The sequence below is a fragment of the Telmatherina bonti genome (assembly GCF_933228915.1).
Source record: "Telmatherina bonti genome assembly, chromosome: 17".
Taxonomy (NCBI): domain Eukaryota; kingdom Metazoa; phylum Chordata; class Actinopteri; order Atheriniformes; family Telmatherinidae; genus Telmatherina; species Telmatherina bonti.
This window is the reverse complement of record NC_136615.1, coordinates 6,701,492-6,724,754: the sequence shown is the minus strand read 5'-3', so window position 1 is coordinate 6,724,754 and position 23,263 is coordinate 6,701,492. Positions and strand designations below refer to the sequence as shown.

The 23,263-nt window shown below is 46.4% G+C and overlaps 1 protein-coding gene across 2 annotated transcripts in view; it reads left to right on the top strand.

Annotated features, from left to right (window-relative positions):
* LOC306768199 (membrane-associated phosphatidylinositol transfer protein 2-like) overlaps positions 1-23,263 on the top strand; it is a gene marked incomplete at its 3' end in the record, with an annotated part of 44,418 nt that overhangs the window by 8,562 nt on the left and 12,593 nt on the right. For both annotated transcript variants that reach the window (XM_079256435.1, XM_079256434.1), the window contains exons 2-8: positions 13,181-13,395; positions 14,195-14,316; positions 14,565-14,798; positions 17,609-17,935; positions 19,795-19,890; positions 20,175-20,279; positions 21,541-21,605. In XM_079256435.1, coding sequence (XP_079112561.1) covers positions 13,181-13,395; positions 14,195-14,316; positions 14,565-14,798; positions 17,609-17,935; positions 19,795-19,890; positions 20,175-20,279; positions 21,541-21,605 — 1,164 coding nt within the window. The remainder of the gene's footprint in view (positions 1-13,180; positions 13,396-14,194; positions 14,317-14,564; positions 14,799-17,608; positions 17,936-19,794; positions 19,891-20,174; positions 20,280-21,540; positions 21,606-23,263) is intronic.

Here is a 23,263-nt window from a genome sequence, read left to right as displayed (position 1 = left end):
GACCTGGTTCCAGAAGCCAGACCAGGACCTGGTTCCTGAAGCCAGACCAGGATCTGGTTCCTGAAGCCAGACCAGGATCTGGTTCCTGAAGCCAGACCAGGATCTGGTTCCTGAAGCCAGACCAGGATCTGGTTCCTGAAGCCAGACCAGGACCTGGTTCCAGAAGCCAGACCAGGATCTGGTTCCTGAAGCCAGACCAGGATCTGGTTCTTGAAGCCAGACCAGGATCTGGTTCTTGAAGCCAGACCAGGATCTGGTTCTTGAAGCCAGACCAGGATCTGGTTCTTGAAGCCAGACCAGGATCTGGTTCCTGAAGCCAGACCAGGATCTGGTTCCTGAAGCCAGACCAGGATCTGGTTCCTGAAGCCAGACCAGGATCTGGTTCCTGAAGCCAGACCAGGATCTGGTTCTTGAAGCCAGACCAGGATCTGGTTCCAGAAGCCAGACCAGGATCTGGTTCCTGAAGCCAGACCAGGATCTGGTTCCTGAAGCCAGACCAGGATCTGGTTCCTGAAGCCAGACCAGGACCTGGTTCCAGAAGCCAGACCAGGATCTGGTTCCTGAAGCCAGACCAGGATCTGGTTCCTGAAGCCAGACCAGGATCTGGTTCCTGAAGCCAGACCAGGACCTGGTTCCTGAAGCCAGACCAGGACCTGGTTCCAGAAGCCAGACCAGGATCTGGTTCCTGAAGCCAGACCAGGATCTGGTTCCTGAAGCCAGACCAGGATCTGGTTCCTGAAGCCAGACCAGGACCTGGTTCCAGAAGCCAGACCAGGATCTGGTTCCTGAAGCCAGACCAGGACCTGGTTCCAGAAGCCAGACCAGGATCTGGTTCTTGAAGCCAGACCAGGATCTGGTTCCTGAAGCCAGACCGGGATCTGGTTCTTGAAGCCAGACCGGGATCTGGTTCCTGAAGCCAGACCAGGATCTGGTTCCTGAAGCCAGACCAGGATCTGGTTCCTGAAGCCAGACCAGGACCTGGTTCCAGAAGCCAGACCAGGATCTGGTTCTTGAAGCCAGACCAGGATCTGGTTCCTGAAGCCAGACCAGGATCTGGTTCCTGAAGCCAGACCAGGACCTGGTTCCAGAAGCCAGACCAGGATCTGGTTCTTGAAGCCAGACCAGGATCTGGTTCCTGAAGCCAGACCGGGATCTGGTTCTTGAAGCCAGACCAGGATCTGGTTCCTGAAGCCAGACCAGGATCTGGTTCCTGAAGCCAGACCAGGATCTGGTTCCTGAAGCCAGACCAGGATCTGGTTCTTGAAGCCAGACCAGGATCTGGTTCCTGAAGCCAGACCAGGATCTGGTTCCTGAAGCCAGACCGGGACCTGGGTCCAGAGAGAGGTCTGATGTCTGAAGAAGCTACACACATTTAGTTCCACCGTCTGACTGTCCTCCTGGAATTTCCAGGCCTATTACTTCCTGACTGATGAAGAGTTGTTTTAGCTCTCAGAACACGCCAGTCGCTGTCCGCCGCTTCATCGATCGATTTAATTGTTTCACCGAGACTTTATGACGCTGTCACATTAACTCGACTCCAGCTTGAACCACGGAGGCTCTGACGATGAAGCAGTCAGACTGTAGAAGCAGTTATCAGGTTGGATCCCTCTGTCACAAAGGCGGTTCGAAGCATGCTGAAGGTCAAACCAAACGATATTTTAATGATAAAAGAACAAGCAGACTGCTGCATATTGCTCTCTGATGCTCCTTCAGCATCTTTCTGGTTTATTTTCAGCTTCAGTGTGAAAATCTTGATGAACTGAGTTGATGTTTCGTCTGTAAAAGCACTAAGACCTAAATATGACACGGTTTACCCACATTAGCTTAAAACTAACCGGATGCTAGCATAGAATTTGACTTGCACCGCAACGTAGCTTGATGCTAAAATCAGGTTAGTAGCCTTTCATAAGAGTAGTAGTTGTAGCTGCGCAGGCACAAAATGTCTTCTAGGAGTGTGCACACACACACGTGTCAATAGTTTGAAAGGATTAGTAATTAGGAAACTACTTTAAACTGGTGGTTCATGCTGGTCTAGAAAGACTTCTGTCCTCTATTGACCAGTCCCTAACATGAGGTGGAACCATAGACTGTATATAAAAGATGGGCGGAGCCTCCATGACGTCACCCGTAGGTTTCTGAAGAGCTGAATTGAAGCTCGGTGGGCGGTTCCTACCATCACCATCTTGGCAGGGGCATGCGTGTCGTCTCGCCCGGAAAATACAAATATGGTCAAAGAGGTGGAGTTGAGAGGGGGGCTGTGAGCATCATGGCTGATGATTGACATCGAGTGAACTCCGAGCTTTCTGTAGCTAAGAGCTAACCGGGCTAACCCGGAGATAACAGGAGCTAACCAGCTAATGGAGGTAAGCGGGCTAAAGCTAAGTCACGTTGTTAACTGGCTAAAACTAACTGGTTGTTCTACGTTCTGACTTGAAGTGGGAGATCGGGTACCTGTCAATCAAAAGGACACGCCCCTAAATATACCAAATTTCAAGATGAAATTACTTTTAAACGGGCGAGTTACAAAAAAATTCACTCCCCCCACAGTTGTCATGAAGGTAAACCTGACCTATTAAACCTAAAATGGATTTTTGAACTAGGCTGTAAACATGTTTATTTCTGCTGTAAACATGTTTATTCCTGCTGTAAACATGTTTATTTCTGCTGTAAAACATGTTTATTCCTGCTGTAAACATGTTTATTTCTGCTGTAAAACATGTTTATTCCTGCTGTAAACATGTTTATTCCTGCTGTAAACATGTTTATTCCTGCTGTAAACATGTTTATTTCTGCTGTAAACATGTTTATTCCTGCTGTAAACATGTTTATTTCTGTTGTAAACATGTTTATTTCTGCTGTAAAACATGTTTATTCCTGCTGTAAACATGTTTATTCCTGCTGTAAACATGTTTATTTCTGCTGTAAAACATGTTTATTCCTGCTGTAAACATGTTTATTCCTGCTGTAAACATGTTTATTCCTGCTGTAAACATGTTTATTTCTGCTGTAAACATGTTTATTCCTGCTGTAAACATGTTTATTTCTGTTGTGAAGTTAATCTTTTTAACATTGGAGTCTATGGGGATTTGCTCTGTTTTGCAGCCCCTAGTGGATGAAGAGGGAACTGCAGTTTTGTGCACTTCCGCGTTGACTTCACTTTTAACTGCCGGAGGCTCCGTCCATCTGTCATATACAGTCTTTGGGTTGAACTGAAAGGAGTCCAGCCAGATTTCAGAGGTGGCCAGTACCCCCCACCTCCCTCTAGCTCCGCCCCATCCTTGTTATTCCCGCCCATGAGTTGTGGCTACAGGTCCGACTCCACGTTCACTTAGAAGGTGGCGTACAGCTGATAAACTTTCTTAAGAGACCAGAATAACTTGAAAAAGAGCTGATTTGGTGCAGGAAAAATCTGCAGAAGCTTCATACATTTCCAGTCGACCCTGAAGGCCCGAGGAGAGAAGCTCCCCTGGTTCACGCTAACCTTGTAGCATCGCATTAATAATTCAGGGTCAGCTTGGCAGAGAAACAAGACCCTCAGCGAATCCCGGCCTGTTATAACTCATCGGACATGGTCCAATCAGGACAGTCCTCTTAAACTGGCCTCTATTCCTCCTCTATCTCTCTGTGTCCTGGCTGCAGCTTTTAAACCATTAAAATTCACTTTTTTGTTTTTGTCCTGTTCATAATTTGCATAATCTCCTGTTCTGAGCGAGAAGTAAATCGTTAAGTCTTCCTGGAATAACGAGCTGCTGTTTTAATGGGTAGAATGGGCTCCATGTCCTGCACTGACCCTTATATAACATACTTAACTGAATTCTGCTTTATCCCCATAATCAGCTTCAAATTACGCTTCATTTTCAGAAACTCTTCCCAGAAAAGTCTGAAACAAATGAAAGTGTTTCGTCTTTAGATTAAAACTGCGGCTTGAGTGTGTCATCGTTGCTTTTTAATGTCGGTTGCTGATGTCCAGACAGAAGTATCGGGTGGAGGTAAACAACATTATTAATGTGGTTAGGTTGTTGAGTTTGCAGACTGTCATGGAAACGAAGGCGACGGATGGAGCGAGGATGGAGACGTTTGTCTCGTACATTAATTCAGACCTGGAGGAAGCGTGTTGACGCCTACAAGGCTGACGGTGATAGACACAGTTATTTATACTTCCCTGAGACAGCCCAGTGTCACGCCGTGGTTTCCATGGTTGCAGGCGGTGCATAAGGAAATCAAGATAAAACAAAGCAGCTGGAGCCAGATGGAGACATATTGACCTGCCAGGACAATGACAAACACATGAATTTCAGTAATAAAATGGAACAGAAGAAGTGTTTACTGCCAGTTGGCCCAGTCTGCAGATGTGTAAATGAGTTAATAGAGTCAATTAGGTAAAAAAATAACATGAAATATGTCTGAAAATATTTTTAAAAGTTGATGATATGCATTTTTAAAAAAATTACAGAATTACAAAAATGTGTATATAAATAACTACATCCATAATATATGAACAACGCCAATTTTGGCTCCGTTACGTATGTAAATCGGGACGTCTGTAACAAACATCTCATGTTGTTGCCCTCAAACTTTTGTGAGTCTTTTAGGGCTGGTATATATTTGCTGTTCGCAACGCGCCCATGCACGTATCATGGCTGCCACGTATTTCTAGTGTTTGTTTGGCAAATAGGCTGTTCGCGTTGACGTGAGATAACAGGTTGCAGTTTTGACCAAGCGGCAACCTCCGGCAGTTAAAAGTGAAGCCTATGCGGAAGTGCATAAAACTGCAGTTCCCCCTTCATCCACTAGGGGTTGCAAAACAGAGCAAATCCCCATAGACTCCCATGTTAAAAAGACCAACTTCACAGCAGGAATAAACATGTTTACAGCAGGAATAAACACGTTTACAGCAGGAATAAACATGTTTACAGCAGAAATAAACACGTTTACAGCAGGAATAAACATGTTTACAGCAGGAACAAACATGTTTACAGCAGGAATAAACACGTTTACAGCAGGAATAAACACGTTTACAGCAGGAATAAACACGTTTACAGCAGGAATAAACACGTTTACAGCAGGAATAAACATGTTTACAGCAGGAATAAACACATTTACAGCAGGAATAAACATGTTTACAGCAGGAATAAACATGTTTACAGCAGAAATAAACATGTTTACAGCCTGATACAAAAATCCATTTTGTAAAATCCACAACTGTGTGGGGAGTGAATTTTTTTTCTAACTCACCCATAATTTAATTTCTAAATTCGGCATATTTAGGGGCGTGTCATTTTGATTGACAGGTACCCGATCTCCCGCTTCAAGTCAGAAGAACGTAGAACAACCGCAGCTTTTAGCCGGTTAACAACGTGACTTAGCTTTAGCCCGCTTACCTCCATTAGCTGGTTAGCTGCTGTTATCTCCGGGTTAGCTTGGTTAGCACTTAGCTACAGAAAGCTCGGAGATCGCTCAATATCAATCATCCACCATGACGCTCACAGCCCCCCTCTCAGCTCCACCTCTTTGCCCATATTGGTATTTTCCAGGCGAGACGACACACATGCCTCTGCCAAGATGGTGATGGTAGGAACCGCCCACCGAGCTTTAATTAACCTTTTCAGAAACCTACGGGTGATGTCTATGGTTTTGAATTGAGGCACGTCATACGCACATGAGCATGAACAGGAGATCAGAGGTAAATGCGATGGCGGAGCGTTTTTAAGAGTGTCTCTCGGATCTTGAACTATTAGCGTCTTTACGACCTTTTCTCCCCGTTGCTCAGCGACAAACACTCCTTTGTTTACAGTTAGCAGCAGACTGGTAAACTGTTGATTACATAAATCCATCGGAAATGAAACATGATCGACAGATTGGCCTTTTTACTACTTCAGAGTCTAAGTTCTGTGTACTGCCCCCTAGTGGCTCCAGTACTGAATGTTTGGCTGCATCATACTTCTGTTGTTTGCATCGAGTATAAACCCTGATGTAGCAGAACGCTAATGTGTACGCTTGTGCCTTGGACCCAAACCAGGGTCCTCCAGACTCAGTTCCACCTCTGCAACCACTGGGCCGACACGCCACATCTCAAGTTAAATGTCTTTGATTGATTAGGCTTACGAACAAGATCCGAGAGAATCTCTTCAAAACTATCTGTCATTGCGTTTACCTCCAATAATCTTCTTCGTATGAGCGCCTCCAGTGTTCCAGTGAAAACTGCAACATGTTATTTCCCTTCAACGGCTGCTGGAAGCTGTTGGGTTAACCGGTTACTACTTCATGTGAGCATAACCGATTGTCTCTCTGTGAAGGACTGGCGACCTGTCCAGGTGTTCCTGCTTCTTGTCCAACGATTGCTGGGATAGACTCCAGCTCCCCCGCGACCCCTAACTGGAACAAGCAGTCAAGAAAATGGATGGATGGTCACAGAAACACCTGCGCATTTGTAGAAATGATAGAAATATAGCATTATAATGTGAAAGCTGTTATGGAAATGCAGCTGTTTGCTGTAAAAATCAGAAGTAAATTGGAGTTTTTATTATTTCCAGGTTGTTATTTTTCTGGTCCGTCCCACTGGAGATGAGATTGTGCTGAATATGGACGCTGAACATGAGTGACAGCTCCCCTCCGTGGGGTTAATTTCATGCTTTTTATGTGACAGGTTGGACGCTGCATGACGGTTGAGAAAGCAGCAGGTTTACTGATGATGCTGCAGGTTAGTTGCTCCTGACAGCTGTTAGAAGCTGTTGGAAACGTGTGAATGCTGCAGTCTGCACGGCAGCGTCTGCAGCTCTACATCCACCTGACAGCTCGGGTTTTTTCTGAGATGTGTGTTATTAACACAGATCATCAGCGCTCGCTGCCAGAAGTGGCTCAGACAGGAGGAGGATCATTTGAAGCCCTCAGCTCCTCACCTAAATTACATTACCTGCTAGATTACAGCAATTTTCCAGCTGTTCGCCTCCTCTGACCTTCATTTCTGATACGACTTCGCTGAAGACTTCAGGAGAGGCTCAGCGTTCAATCCGAGCTCTCCTTCTTGACCCTGGACGCCCCGCTCTTGCTGTTAATAATGATCTGGATGATTTGTATTCACATAGTGCTCTTCCTCATCCTGACGCGTTGCACATTACAACATGAGGATTAAAATAACTTTTCAGTCTTCTGTGGATCTAAATTTCAAGCCCAAAGTACTCAAACTTTATTCCTTTTGGTAATAAATACTCTGATCTGAGACTGTGTGATGAGTCCAACATCCAGGTGATGATTGGTGCCCGAACTGCCTGCCTCGGTCAATGAAGGACCCCGATTCACCCTCTGGAGTTAAAACGGGATTAGCAAAAGGAGTGAAGCTGACCTCAGATCAGCGAGGAGTGACATCATGTGGACAGGAGTGTAAAGTTAGGAGAACCCATAGAGACATTTTAATGAACTACATTTATTCGTTAAATGACACTGCCTGTCCAGAAACATAGTCCCCACTAAGATTTTGTCAACTGAGGACGAAGCACAGCGTTGAGATGACAATTACAATAAAGTTATTAATAAAAGACGATGAATCTCAGAAACTAACTACTAAATGTTGACAGATAAGATGCACACCGAAGAGAAAATGTAGGTAATAAATCTGATCTGACCTCGGTTTTCTGCACTGGAAGAGCTGGACAGAAAGGCAGTGTTATGGAAGTCACAGGAGTTTCTATGGTTTAAAATGGTGATGTGCATCAGAATTGTTCTGTCGCTATCTCTGATAACATGCTAAGAGACCTCTATTTCCACCTGGACATGATGATGAAGACACTTCCTGTCAGACTTTCCACCAATCAGAGAGCTTAAACTGACGGTAACGTTTCCATGGAAACGTCACGTCTGCATGGAATCGTCACGTCTGCATGGAAACGTCACGTCTGCATGGAAACGTCACGTCTGCATGGAAACGTCACGTCTGCATGGAAACGTCACGTCTGCATGGAATCGTCACGTCTGCATGGAAACGTCACGTCTGCATGGAAACGTCACGTCTGCATGGATAACATCACGTCTGCATGGATAACGTCACGTCTGCATGGAAACGTCACGTCTGCATGGATAACATCACGTGTGCATGGAAACGTCACGTCTGCATGGATAACATCACGTCTGCATGGATAACATCACGTCTGCATGGAAACGTCACCTCTGCATGGAAACGTCACGTCTGCATGGATAACATCACGTCTGCATGGATAACGTCACGTCTGCATGGATAACATCACGTCTGCATGGAAACGTCACGTCTGCATGGATAACGTCACGTCTGCATGGAATCGTCACGTCTGCATGGAATCGTCACGTCTGCATGGAAACGTCACGTCTGCATGGAAACGTCACGTCTGCATGGATAACGTCACGTCTGCATGGAAACGTCACGTCTGCATGGATAACATCACGTCTGCATGGATAACGTCACGTCTGCATGGAAACGTCCCGTCTGCATGGAAACGTCCCGTCTGCATGGAAACGTCACGTCTGCATGGAAACGTCACGTCTGCATGGATAACGTCCCGTCTGCATGGAAACGTCCCGTCTGCATGGAAACGTCCCGTCTCCATGGAAACGACACGTCTGCATGGAAACGTCACGTCTGCAGGCTGACTGGGGTTAAAATGCTTCATATTCCACATACAGTTTTACATGAAAAAGGTGGACTAAATTTTAAAAAATGACTGAGTTCTTTAAGTGTTAAACGTCTCCATCCGGGTTGGAAGACATTTCAGAAGTCTCATTTCAGATCCTGGATAAGTTTAATGGCAGAAATAAAACATGTCTGTGCATGTGTTGCAGTCCAGATGGTTCCAGTGTGGAAGAGAGCCTCTTAAAGGGGATGTAGGCCGTTTATAAACTGCTGCTGTAATCCCAGACTGCTGCACTCGGTCTTATAGGATCTGCGGCTCCAACCATCTGCTGCTGCTTGCTGGAGGAAGTCAACATGCTGGGCAGAAAGGGAAACCAGAGACTTGACTTCCTACATCTAAACTCATCAGCTGTAATTAAAACCCCGCCAGAGGTTGAATCGTTTCAGGTCAGAGGAGGAAAGTAAGAGTGACGAGGAAGATTTACAGCTCAAGTCAACGCACTAAAACAACTCAGTCAACATGTAAAAGCAGCCGCCACCTGAAAGCTTCACGTTAATCTCCTTTTCAAGATAAAGTTAATGTTTTAGATCTTATAGAAAGGAAACAAAATGAACAGCATGGAAGATGAGCGGTTTGTTGCTGTGTTGTGTTACATGTGTAGCTCTGCTGCCTTCAGGCTGTTCCATTGTTAAATGAACTTTACCGGAGCTGATTAACAGGATATATCAACCTGCCATCTCCAGATAACGAGGTCATTAACTCCTGATCCGGACACGATGAAGTAGTTTTCTACAAGCATGTCTTCTCAGCGTTCATGCTCCTGTTTCATCATATTTCACTCCTTATACCTGTAAAAACGGCTCCACTTTGTCACGTTTTCTCCTCCTCTAAATGGTTTACACACAAGAAATGTCTAACGGAAAGAATCAAAAGGAGGAGCCAGGATGCATCTGGAGAAGTATGAGAGATAAAACGCTGGAAGCATCAGATCCGACTCACACATTACCGGATACGAAGATTAACTTAGACTGTAATTACTATGCAAACGTTGTCAGATTGAATCTGCTGCAGGTCCTGGTTCTGCCGCTCTACAGCGGTTCTGCTGCTGCACAGCGGTTCTGCTGCTCTACAGCGGTTCTGCCGCTGCACAGCGGTTCTGCTGCTCTACAGCGGTTCTGCTGCTCTACAGCGGTTCTGCTGCTGCACAGCGGTTCTGCTGCTCTACAGCGGTTCTGCTGCTCTACAGCGGTTCTGCTGCTGCACAGCGGTTCTGCTGCTGCACAGCGGTTCTGCTGCTCTACAGCGGTTCTGCTGCTCTACAGCGGTTCTGCCGCTCTACAGCGGTTCTGCTGCTGCACAGCGGTTCTGCCGCTCTACAGCGGTTCTGCTGCTGCACAGCGGTTCTGCTGCTGCACAGCGGTTCTGCTGCTGCACAGCGGTTCTGCTGCTCTACAGCGGTTCTGCTGCTCTACAGCGGTTCTGCTGCTCTACAGCGGTTCTGCCGCTCTACAGCGGTTCTGCTGCTGCACAGCGGTTCTGCCGCTCTACAGCGGTTCTGCTGCTGCACAGCGGTTCTGCTGCTGCACAGCGGTTCTGCCGCTCTACAGCGGTTCTGCTGCTGCACAGCGGTTCTGCCGCTCTACAGCGGTTCTGCTGCTGCACAGCGGTTCTGCCGCTCTACAGCGGTTCTGCTGCTCTACAGCGGTTCTGCCGCTGCACAGCGGTTCTGCTGCTCTACAGCGGTTCTGCTGCTGCACAGAGGTTCTGCTGCTGCACAGCGGTTCTGCTGCTCTACAGCGGTTCTGCTGCTGCACAGCGGTTCTGCTGCTCTACAGCGGTTCTGCTGCTGCACAGCGGTTCTGCTGCTCTACAGCGGTTCTGCTACTCTACAGCGGTTCTGCTGCTGCACAGCGGTTCTGCTGCTCTACAGCGGTTCTGCTGCTCTACAGCGGTTCTGCTGCTGCACAGCGGTTCTGCTGCTGCACAGCGGTTCTGCTGCTCTACAGCGGTTCTGCTGCTGCACAGCGGTTCTGCTGCTGCACAGCGGTTCTGCTGCTCTACAGCGGTTCTGCTGCTCTACAGCGGTTCTGCTGCTGCACAGCGGTTCTGCTGCTCTACAGCGGTTCTGCTGCTGCACAGCGGTTCGGCTGCTGCACAGCGGTTCTGCTGCTCTACAGCGGTTCTGCTGCTGCACAGCGGTTCTGCTGCTCTACAGCGGTTCTGCTGCTCTACAGCGGTTCTGCTGCTGCACAGCGGTTCTGCTGCTGCACAGCGGTTCTGCTGCTCTACAGCGGTTCTGCTGCTCTACAGCGGTTCTGCTGCTCTACAGCGGTTCTGCTGCTGCACAGCGGTTCTGCTGCTCTACAGCGGTTCTGCTGCTCTACAGCGGTTCTGCTGCTGCACAGCGGTTCTGCTGCTCTACAGCGGTTCTGCTGCTGCACAGCGGTTCGGCTGCTGCACAGCGGTTCTGCTGCTCTACAGCGGTTCTGCTGCTGCACAGCGGTTCTGCTGCTCTACAGCGGTTCTGCTGCTGCACAGCGGTTCTGCTGCTCTACAGCGGTTCTGCTACTCTACAGCGGTTCTGCTGCTGCACAGCGGTTCTGCTGCTCTACAGCGGTTCTGCTGCTCTACAGCGGTTCTGCTGCTGCACAGCGGTTCTGCTGTTGCCCAGCTCCGACGTGACTCGGTGCTTCTGGTCTTCTCGCCATGCTTCCAGCTTACAAATCCGGCCTGCAGGACATCCGCATGTCACATGATGTTAAAACCTTGCTGGAAAGAGGCAGTTACATTGAGGAGATTTCTAAACTGCCTACTCTGGACCTCTTGGGCCATAATCCTGCAGGTTTTAGAGGTTTCCCTGCTACAACACACCTAACAACAATCAGTGAGATATGAAGATGCTGCTGCAGACTTGACAGCAAGTAGTTGGAGAATCAGGCGTTTTATATCTAAAACATCCAGTGTCCTGCATATTTTGGTAGTTTTAGATGTTGGAGAACTATTTGATTTGAGTCAGGTATGTTGCAGCAGGAAAACATCCAGTATCCAGCAAGCTTAAGGTGTTTCCCTTCAAGTTTTTCATGTTATAAAAGATGTAAAACCATCTAAGTCAGGTATGTGCTTCTGGTTGGAAGCACGTTTGCATCTTCAGTCGCATCTGAAGAGTCTGAAACTCAATTTCACTTTTTTAAATGTGAACATGTTCTGGTGTGCAAACTGGGTGAGGATGAAAAGGAAAATGCAGATAAAAAGCTGAGTGTCTGTAAGAACCTGCGCTTACTGATCATCTCAGGGTTTGCAGCTGTTATCAGGGACCTCATTAGGATGGAAGAAAATGCACCGATAAGCTCAGAAGGCCAAAAACAACCTGCACATCTGGGAATAACCCTAAAAACACCCAGATGTTTGTACTGCAGACAGAAACTCTAGAAGACTTCTGCAAACGTCCGACCAGGCATCCGACAGGTCTTTCTGAGGCTGCGTGACTTATTGAACGAAGCACCAAACATGCTGCATTTCTCCTCCCTGATGATGAAGCTGCTGCAGAAACATCTGGATGGGCCATGACTTTACAGAAGGAACCCAAACGTGTTGCGCGAACGGCTGACGGAGCAATCAGGAGGATTTTACAGAGTAGCTTTCAGGTTTCTTTTCCATGCGGAGGCTTTTTTCTTTCGGCCTCATCACTTGGTATCTGCTGCATCATCCCTCCAGCTGTGATGAGCTGGTCGAGTCGAGTGAGAGACAGGAGTGCTTCGTAAGGACAGCAGGGCTGAACTGGACGTTAGAGGAGGGTAGGAGGAAGCCAGTCTGCCTGTTTTCACCTCCGTTTTCGCTCACCTTCATCACAGATCTTGTAAAATAGGAAACAAGTTGTTGATTCCTGAGACAGACAGCTGGCAGCATAAATACATAAAACCGGCAAACATTTCCTTTAGTTTTACAACAGCACAGCGTGTGTGCATCAGTCAGAGGCTTTTAGATGTTTCCCTACAGGTTTTAGAAGCTGGAGATCCATTTAGTTAGATTCAGGTGTGTTGCAGCGGGAAATCATCTATAACCTCCAATTTCATGCAGGTTTCAGATATTTCCCTGCAGGTTTTAGAAGTTGGAGAACCATTTACTCAGGTTTGTTGTAGCAAGGAAACATCTAAACTACCAGGTTTTAGAAGTTGGAGAACTATTTTATTTGTCAGATAACACACCTGAAAGCAGGAAAACATCTAAAACCCCAAGTATCCCACAGGTTTTAGAAGCTGGATCACCATTTAGTTAGACTCAGGTGTGTTGCAGCAGGAAAACATCTAAAACATCCAGTAACTTTTTTACATGTTTCCTAGCAGGATTTTTTGTTTTGGATGTTGGAGAATCATTTAATATGTTCTGCAGCAGGGAAACATGTAAAACTGATTAATTTCGTTCGATAATTAACCTGCTAAAAGAGCAGAAACTGTTTGTTTTGTGAAGAATAATTCATGTTTTAACTTCATCCGCTGGTCAAAGTCTCTTTCTGATGATTCTGATCCTCCCTTTTCCTCCTCCTCCTCCTCCGCCCTGTCACCTTTCTGCTGCCTTTGCAGAAAAAGAGCAGAGAGGAGAGCTGCGGCGAGGGCAGCGGCGTGGAGATCCTGGAGAACAAGCCTTACGAGGACGGCCCCGGAGGCTCGGGTCAGTACACTCACAAGGTCTATCACATCGGTAAACACATCCCGTCCTGGTTCTGTGCCATCCTGCCTCAAGCTGCCCTGCGAGTGGAGGAGGAGTCCTGGAACGCTTACCCCTACACACGAACCCGGTGAGGCCACCGCATTCACACACACACACACACACACCACACACACACTCCTGCCTGCAGCTGGCGTCATCTGAAGGATTAGCTGACCCTCCACCAATAAAATGTGGCATACAGAGATTCCTTCTGAATCTTTTGACAGTGTAATTTTTAGTAGATTATAGAATTATAATTATAGACAATTATTCTTCCAATTTATAATTTCTTTATTTTTTCTGCCTGTATTTACTTCTGTATTAATTCCCTTTTACATTTTATTAAAAAAAAAAATCTGAAAAATCTGTATTTATTTTCAAAATAAAAATAGTCATTTTTAAAAGGCACCAAATAAATAAACAGAAATGTGTAATAGACAAAAATGCATAAAGACAGTAGAAAATGACAAAAGAAATATTAAAAATGTTGCATTTTATTATTTTTTTTTAATGGAAAGATATTTTGTTTACTGAACCATTTTAATTCTTCTTTATTTTGGCAGTTTAAGCACTCCATAAACTCCATCAGACTTCCTCTGAAAAATAAATATGTTTTATCAGTTTATACACTATAAGTTATTCTTTATATAGGCATTGTAATTACTCAGATATAATTGTATAAAACATATTTGTATAATTTTATATTTTATATTTTATAAATAAACCTTTTTGTTCTTCATATTTGTTAAGAAAACATGAAAATAAATAGGAATTAAAATATTAATTGATGAATCATCACTGTACGTGTCTGCAATATGCAAATGAAAAATGTTTTTAAGGTTAATTAAATGAAAGTATTAAGTCTAATCCGTTGTCTCTCGTCTCAGGTACACTTGTCCCTTCGTGGAGAAATTCTCGATAGACATAGAAACTTACTACAAACCGGACACTGGAAACCAGGTGGACGTCTTCAGTCTGTCCTCTGCTGAGAAGAGACAGAGGACTGTGGGTGAGTTGAGCTGGTATTTATTTATCAGTTCCTGTGGGATCCTGTTGTTTGATGAGCAGAAATCAGGTTCTAGTGATTTAGTGGGAAAACGCCGGCAGTGGGATGCAGAGGGGAGCAGCATCCTGCATACTAAAATTCACTGGGGAGCAGAAACAATGTGGAGTCTGCTGCCGACACCTTCCTGCAGGACTACTTACATAACAGACACACCTGCCTCATTCCAACTTTCCTCTGCTTCTCCTTTCTAGACCCCATAGACATCGTCAGGGACTACATCTCTCCTAATGAGTACCTGGTGGAGGAAGACCCTAAACTCTACCAGTCAGTCAAAACCAAACGAGGTCCGTTGTCCGAAGACTGGATCGAGGAGATCAACCAGAATCCGGCTCAGAGCGCCGTCATGTGTGCATACAAACTCTGCAAAGTGGAGTTCAGATACTGGGGCATGCAGTCCAAGATCGAGCGCTTCATACACGATGTGGGTAGGTGGGACGGTTGGGTGGGATGGTTGGGTGGGACGGTTAGGTGGGACGCTTGGGTGGGACGGTTACGTGGGACGGTTGGGTGGGACGGTTTGGTGGGACGGTTAGGTGGGACGGTTGGGTGGGTCGGTTGGGTGGGACGGTTAGGTGGGACGGTTAGGTGGGACGGTTGGGTGGGACGCGTAGGTGGGACGCTTGGGTGGGACAGTTAGGTGGGACGCTTGGGTGGGTCGGTTAGGTGGGACGCTTGGGTGGGACGGTTACGTGGGACGGTTACGTGGGACGGTTGGGTGGGACTCTTGGGTGGGATGGTTGGGTGGCACGGTTAGGTGGGACGGTTGGGTGGGACGCTTGGGTGGGTCGGTTACGTGGGACGGTTACGTGGGACGGTTGGGTGGGACTCTTGGGTGGGACGGTTAGGTGGGACGGTTGGGTGGGACGCTTGGGTGGGACGGTTACGTGGGACGGTTACGTGGGACGGTTGGGTGGGACTCTTGGGTGGGACGGTTAGGTGGGACGGTTGGGTGGGACGCTTGGGTGGGACGGTTAGGTGGGACGGTTGGGTGGGACGCGTAGGTGGGACGGTTACGTGGGACGCTTGGGTGGGACGGTTAGGTGGGACGCTTGGGTGGGTCGGTTAGGTGGGACGCTTGGGTGGGACGGTTGGGTGGGACGCTTGGGTGGGACGGTTACGTGGGACGGTTGGGTGGGACTCTTGGGTGGGACGGTTTGGTGGGACGGTTACGTGGGACGCTTGGGTGGGACGGTTAGGTGGGACGCTTGGGTGGGTCGGTTGGGTGGGACGGTTAGGTGGGACGGTTGGGTGGGACGCTTGGGTGGGACGGTTAGGTGGGACGGTTGGGTGGGACGCGTAGGTGGGACGGTTACGTGGGACGCTTGGGTGGGACGGTTAGGTGGGACGCTTGGGTGGGTCGGTTAGGTGGGACGCTTGGGTGGGACAGTTAGGTGGGACGCTTGGGTGGGTCGGTTAGGTGGGACGCTTGGGTGGGACGGTTACGTGGGACGGTTACGTGGGACGGTTCTGTGGGACTCTTGGGTGGGATGGTTGGGTGGCACGGTTAGGTTGGACGGTTAGGTGGGACGCTTGGGTGGGACGCTTGGGTGGGTCGGTTAGGTGGGACGCTTGGGTGGGACGGTTACGTGGGACGGTTACGTGGGACGGTTGGGTGGGACTCTTGGGTGGGACGGTTAGGTGGGACGGTTAGGTGGGACGGTTGGGTGGGACGCTTGGGTGGGACGGTTAGGTGGGACGGTTGGGTGGGACGGTTGGGTGGGACGCGTAGGTGGGACGGTTACGTGGGACGCTTGGGTGGGACGGTTAGGTGGGACGCTTGGGTGGGTCGGTTAGGTGGGACGCTTGGGTGGGACGGTTGGGTGGGACGCTTGGGTGGGACGGTTACGTGGGACGGTTGGGTGGGACTCTTGGGTGGGACGGTTTGGTGGGACGGTTACGTGGGACGCTTGGGTGGGACGGTTAGGTGGGACGCTTGGGTGGGCCGGTTGGGTGGGACGGTTAGGTGGGACGGTTGGGTGGGACGCTTGGGTGGGACGGTTAGGTGGGACGGTTGGGTGGGACGCGTAGGTGGGACGGTTACGTGGGACGCTTGGGTGGGACGGTTAGGTGGGACGCTTGGGTGGGTCGGTTAGGTGGGACGCTTGGGTGGGACGGTTAGGTGGGACGGTTGGGTGGGACGGTTGGGTGGGACTCTTGGGTGGGACGGTTACGTGGGACGGTTGGGTGGGACGGTTAGGTGGGACGCTTGGGTGGGACGGTTACGTGGGACGCTTGGGTGGGACGGTTAGGTGGGACGGTTGGGTGGGACGGTTAGGTGGGACGGTTGGGTGGGACTCTTGGGTGGGACGGTTACGTGGGACGCTTGGGTGGGACGGTTAGGTGGGACGGTTGGGTGGGACGGTTGGGTGGGACTCTTGGGTGGGACGGTTGGGTGGGACGCTTGGGTGGGACGGTTAGGTGGGACGGTTGGGTGGGACGGGTTCTCCTCAGGGGAGAATGACATGTCAAGCCTAGAAATATCCGTCCATCCATCCATCTAACAATCCATCCATCCATCCGTCCATCCAACAATCCATCCACACATCCGTCTATCCATCCATCCACACATTCGTCCATCCATCCATCCAACAATCCATCCACACATCCGTCCATCCACACATCCGTCCATTCATCCATCCACACATCCAACAATCCATTCATCCATCTGGTTTTCTGTCTGGCCAGGATGGAAAGAAGGATGGATGAAGGAGGGAGGTCCTTCATCTATCCATGAATGAATGTGGAGGAGGAAACAGGAGGAGAATAGATGGATGAAGGAGGTCAGGAAGGCAGGATGGGTTCAGAAGAGAAAAGCTGAGATGGTGAAGCAGGCAGAGGACTGACCAGGTGATCAGAGGTGGAGGTGTGGTCTAACCCTGGACCTTTATCTGATCCTGGACCTGATCCTGGATCTGATTCTAGACCTGATCCTGGACCTGAAATGATATGAACGTGACGTTGAGCTGCAGCTTTAGTCCTTCAGACACTAAAAACGTGTCAAACAGAATAAACTGGTTTTAAACCAGTCCAGGCTGTTTCTGTTGGAACAGCTTCAGTCTTTGGGACTAGACCTGGACCTGATCAGGTACAGGATGAAGCCTCGATGAGCTGAACGACCACGTTTCCTGTGAATGAGTTGAAAAGCTGACGGCTGAGTCAGACGGTTCCCGCGTGCTCATTTTTATTTTTATTCTGCTTGTTTCTTCCTCTGAAACGCTGTGAACTTGCGTTGCAGGGCTGCGTAAAGTGATGGTCCGAGCCCACCGACAGGCGTGGTGCTGGCAGGACGAGTGGTACGGTCTGAGCATCGAGGACATCAGGCAGCTGGAGCTGGAAACTCAGCTGGCGTTGGCCAAGAAGATGGCTCAGTACAGCCTGAACGAGGACGGGGGAGGCGAGGCCATCGGCCAGGACCAGGATCAGGGAACGGAGACGGTGGGGTCGCCGGCAGAGGTGGAGGGGCCGAGAGGGAAGCTGGGAGACTCTCTGGAGACACGAGGAGAGCTCACCAAGCAGTGGTCCACGTCCTCCAGGTCGTCCAACAGGTCCTCAAAGAGAGGAGGTAGGACGAGACTCTGCTTTGGTTTGTCTGCTCCGACACCATCTGAAACTTTTCATTTAATATCATAATCAATCCAAGTTAAGCTTTAATGGATTTATTATTTTAATTTAATTTATTTATTCTTATTTTTCACTTTATTTTATTTTAAACCAAAAATAAATTAACACTTAAACTTTAATTTTGTCCAGAATAACTTCTCCAAAGCTTCATATCAGGAATGTCACAAGCCGTAATTCACGTTAAACATCTTCTGTTAACCTCATTGATCATTTCACATCTTTGATTGTGTTATTTTAAAACTTTTCTCCTGATCGACGTGTTTTCATGTCGTCTCTGCAAGTGGTTTATAGCTGAACCCTTCTGCATGCCGGGACATTCCAGCTACGTTTCTTTCTATTAGACTTAAATGAAATTTCATGGATTCTGTTTTATAATTTATCATTTTGCACAATTTTAAAATGATTCATGTCATCAAATGTGTGAATTTCAGTTTTTTTAAAATGCTTTCTTTAAAAAAAATATATAATTGTCAACAAATTTAGACACTATGGGGTAAATTTTTACATGTGGAACTAAATTCTCAGATTTTATGCATCAGAATAAAAAGCATTCTAAAGCAACAAACAACCTGGTTTTACTCCAACATGCTGCTCCGCATCTTTACCTGACGTGTCCAGATGATACAGCTTTGTAACTTTGATCTTTCTCCAGCAAGCCAACTGGCTGAGTTGGTTTCTAACTGGACCGAACTTTAACATGTAGCCTGCTGACTGAAGCCTGGAGAGTGAGATGTAGCTGCTGGGACGTCCTCAGCTGTGAAGACCTGATGAGTTCCCAGACACCCACACCCAGACCCTAAAGACTGACTTAACGTTTAGTTACCAGTGGTGACGTCTCGTGATGTTCTTCTTTCATGATTTTATTAACAGTCGTTAAAGACTAATCAAATCAAACTTTTCAGCAACCAGCTGAAAACATGAACATGATTAAAAGAAAAGAGGAGAGCGTGAAGGTGAAAGCCACGGCAGAAATCCACATTTTAACAGGAGGTTCCTGCTGACCTGCAGGTCGCTGGAGTTTCTTCCAAACTTCAGCCTGAACTCTGGAAAACGATCCAACCCTCAGGGGCCGCCGTCTTGCAGGCTTTCCACATGTCCCCGCTCCAACAGCCTATAAAGTTCATCACAATGACTGATCAGTGTGAGTCAGGTGTGTTGGAGCAGGGATGCATGGAAGACCTGCAGGATTGTGGCGCTGGGGGCCCGGAGCCAGACACTGTTCTAACCCAGCGTGACGTACACAATGCTTCCAGTTTCTGAGACATTTGGCATCACTTCATGGTAAAAACTTAAAATCCTGTTGAGCAGAAGCAGATTCTCGTCTTCAGGAAGCAGAAGATTAAAATCTGTCGACATGGTGGTAAATGGTGAATATCTCTTAAATGTTTCATTTATCAAAACATTTAAAGCGACAAACACAGATCTTCTTTTTTTAAAAATAGACTTTTATTGCCATTTTTTTGTGGTTTGGGCCTGAAAGCACCGAGCTGCCTGGAAGGTTCGTCGTCTACCAGTAAGCCTGAAATGAACTTCAGAGCTTCGTAAACCAGCAGCAGGATTTACATCTTCGTTGACATTTAGCATTAATTAGTCATTAACTAATGAATCCTGAATGTTTGGAGATGAACGTCTCACCTGACGTGCAGAAACTGTTGTTGTTTTCTCACTTTTTTCTGTTTTTTCCGGATCAAACGTGCAACTGGCAGCTTGACCTGCAGCTCTGCGTTAGTTCAGTGGTTTGATTCCGTTGCCTCAGCATTGCAGCTGCTGACTTTGTGTGTTTTTAACGTGTTTTTGCAGCGAGTCCGTCTCATCAGAGCATTTCAGAGTGGAGGATGCAGAGCATTGCCCGGGACTCGGACGACAGTACAGACGACGAGTTCTTCGATGCTCATGGTAAAGACGCAGCGTCGCTTTGACGTCATGTTTAAAATGATTAAACTGTCAGCAGGTAAAGAGATGAAGGGTTTAAGTGAGATGCAGAGGACGACATAAACCTTCACTGAAAGGGGAAAATCAGCTTGTTTCTGTGGTTTGTTGCTGGATTTAAACTGGCAAGACGATCTGAAAGGAACAGGAAGCACAACTGTTAAAACAACATCTTTTTGTTGTGCTGCATTTATTTTTTAGATTTTTACTGATGTGAAAGCAAATCAAAAGCTTTTCTTTGTGTTTTGCAGAGGATTTTTCAGACAATGAGGAGATGTTTTCCAAGCAGATCACCAAATGGAGCTCCAACGATCTGATGGACAAAATCGAGACAATAGAAGTGGATGAAGCACCAGGTGAGTGACTAAAAGCAAAACTTTTCTACCTAAATCAGCCTTTTGGATTATTTAAAACCCACAAACAGCTTTAAAATCATCTGAAAACATTATAAATAAATATTGCCCAATAATGCCCATAATCCGGCCTTGGCCAGAGGAGCGCAGGGATCCTGAGAGCTCACGGGGTAAAAGCAGTTCTGACAAATAAGAGTGCCCAAGGCCATTAAGACATTTAAAAACCATTAAAGGAATATTAAAATCAATCCTGAAGCACACAGGGAGCCAATGCAGTGAAGATTGGTGCAATACGAGTCCACTTCCTGGTCTTTGTAGGGACACGAGTTGCTGAGTTTTGCAAGAGTTTTAAACCTGAGATACTCTTTTTGGGAAGACCAGAAAGCAGGACGTTACAATAATCAATACAGCTCGCAATAAAAGCATGTTTTAGCATCTCTGTGTTGGCCTGAGAGAGAATGGGCCGGATTCTTTTAAACCCTATTTTTGTGATGTTCTAAATGTGTGGAATAAAAGTTAGCTCAGAATAAAAAATCACACCCAGGTTTTATACTTGTAGGGATTAAGAGACAAAGACAGTAGCTTAGGTAAAAGTTTCTCTCTCCGAGTTTCAGGACTGATAACTAAAACCTCAGGTTTGGCCTGTTCTGAAAGTTCTTTTATCCAGGATCTGATGTCTGAAGTACAGTTAAAAAATGCTTCCAGATGCAGTTTGAGGTTTTCAGAGGCGTCCCACATGGATCTGTACTCGTCACGCTTATTTTTTTCTAATATAAAAGAATTCCTGGTCTGTTTTGCAGCTGTGTGTATTAACATATCTGCAAGCTAAAGTCTCACACTTAGCAAAAGCTGTCAGAAAATTTAGCAAACATACAATATAAACATGGAAACTGTGTGTTGTGTGTGTGTGTTTCAGACATGAGAGAATGATGTGCAGATGAGAAAAGATGTGGTCACTGCTGATCTATGTGTGTTATTTCTACAAACCTCTGGTTGCTCTTCTTGCTGCTTTATCTATTCATATTTTACATCATTTCAGCCTCATGGCCAGTGTTATATTTATATTCATTCATATTTTTGTCAACAAAAGGTTTTATCTTAAACATATTAATCCAAATTGTTCTTGATATTTCATGGTAGAATCATTCTCCAGCTTGAGTAATTAACAGCTAAACTGTGACGTTTGGATAAGAAGACTTATAGCAACATGTTTATAAATGTCCATTAAATCTATTGAAATCACGAGGATATCTTATTCCCACAGAAACGTTGTATCAGGAGTCGAGTGAGGAGTACACTGTGATGAGCAATGAGGAGACGCAGATGGAGGTACAGCTTCCTAATTCATTCCTGTCTCTCTTCAGATGACAGCGTTGATTAAAAAAACTTTAGTCTAAATGAGCTTTCACTCACCGTGACAGTGCAAGTGGATCCATTTACTGCCTGCAGCAGCGATTTACTGCTATCAGGAGATCAACGCTGCTGCTCCGTTTCAGGTTTTTTAGGTTTCAGTGTCGTTTTTACTTTATTAAAGCCCAAAACCTTTACATTAGTAAAGTTAGAAGACACAAAAACCGTCTAGCCTGGTTAATTCTTTCAAACAAAAACAACAAATATTTGTTCGTTTTCATGATCTTGATGTCAAAGTTAAATTTTCTGTAGCCTTCACATAAGAAAAACTTTATTATTTTAACACCTGAGACTCATTCAGATCAAACAGCTTGTTGTAAGAACTGAGAGTCAAGTCAGTTTTTTGCTTTTTTTCTACTTTCAACTAAAATATGTAATTTTCAGATGATCATAAAAAGTTCCCACTCTTGAATTAAATAAGTTGGATATTACTCTGCGAGCTGTCTTACATACTGAGTACTTTTAGTGTTATGAACTAACATAGCTGCTCATCTCGATGCCATTATTCTCTGATATTCTGGTGTGGTACATGTAGTGGTGTATTTTTACACTGCAGTTCTGCTTAAGGTTGCCACCTTTCACCACAGCTCCAGTGGAGGGGGGGATATATTCTTTGTTGCGCAAGATTGTTGGATATAAAGTTTTGCTTCTTCTAACATGAGGAAAATACTTTATATAATAAAGTGCCATATGCAAAATACTTAAGTATTGTGCAATTGATTAACCTTAAAGAAGATTTCTGTGTAGACTGTGCAACATTGAAATTTACAATTAATAACACCTGTGTCACTTCACCTGCATGGAGTAAGAGGGGAGGAGTGGGATGAATTCATATAATTTATACCGTGGTCACTAACAGATGGGAAAGTTAAATTTCTGTCTTATCATTACGTTATGGACGTCACCATAGCAACACGTTAATCATCTGGTTCAGATCAGCTGACTTTTGATAGGTGAATTAGAGAAACGTGCTCATTGACAAAGTTTGGCATAAGAACTACAGAGGCCAATTTAAAATAGTTCCTATAGCCTATTTTAGCATATTTAGTTTTTGGGGGTTTTTTGGTAAAAAACAAAAAGAAACAGAAAGTAACTTGTTATAAAATGTTTACTGTCTGGAACCATGGTGATGACGACGCTGCGTTGTGGTGTCTAGACTCTGCTGTGGTGGAAACGACACACATAGCATAGTTTTGATGTGTTGCTCCTTTATTAAAGTTCTTTTATGTAGTATAAAATGTATATTCTGCCTAGTTTAGAGCAGTTCAGATAGCTTGCTTTAGTAGGTTCATTCATAAAACGGAATGTTCTGTTCAAGCTGGCAGTTGTTTTGACTAGTGCTGCCAGGCAAAGGTTGTTTGTGTATGCGTAAAGAACACTGTAACACCCTGAGCAGGGCCAGAGCTCTCGAGACCTCTTGCTGGCAACAACTGTGCATTGTTTCTAAATTGGATGGAGAACGGTTGATTTCTAGATTTATTTTTCATCAGATAATTCCACGACGGTTTGGTGTTAGAAGTGGGAGCCTGTGTGTTTCCGCCGGGACCAGACTAAGAGGCAGGCCACCTGCGTCATTC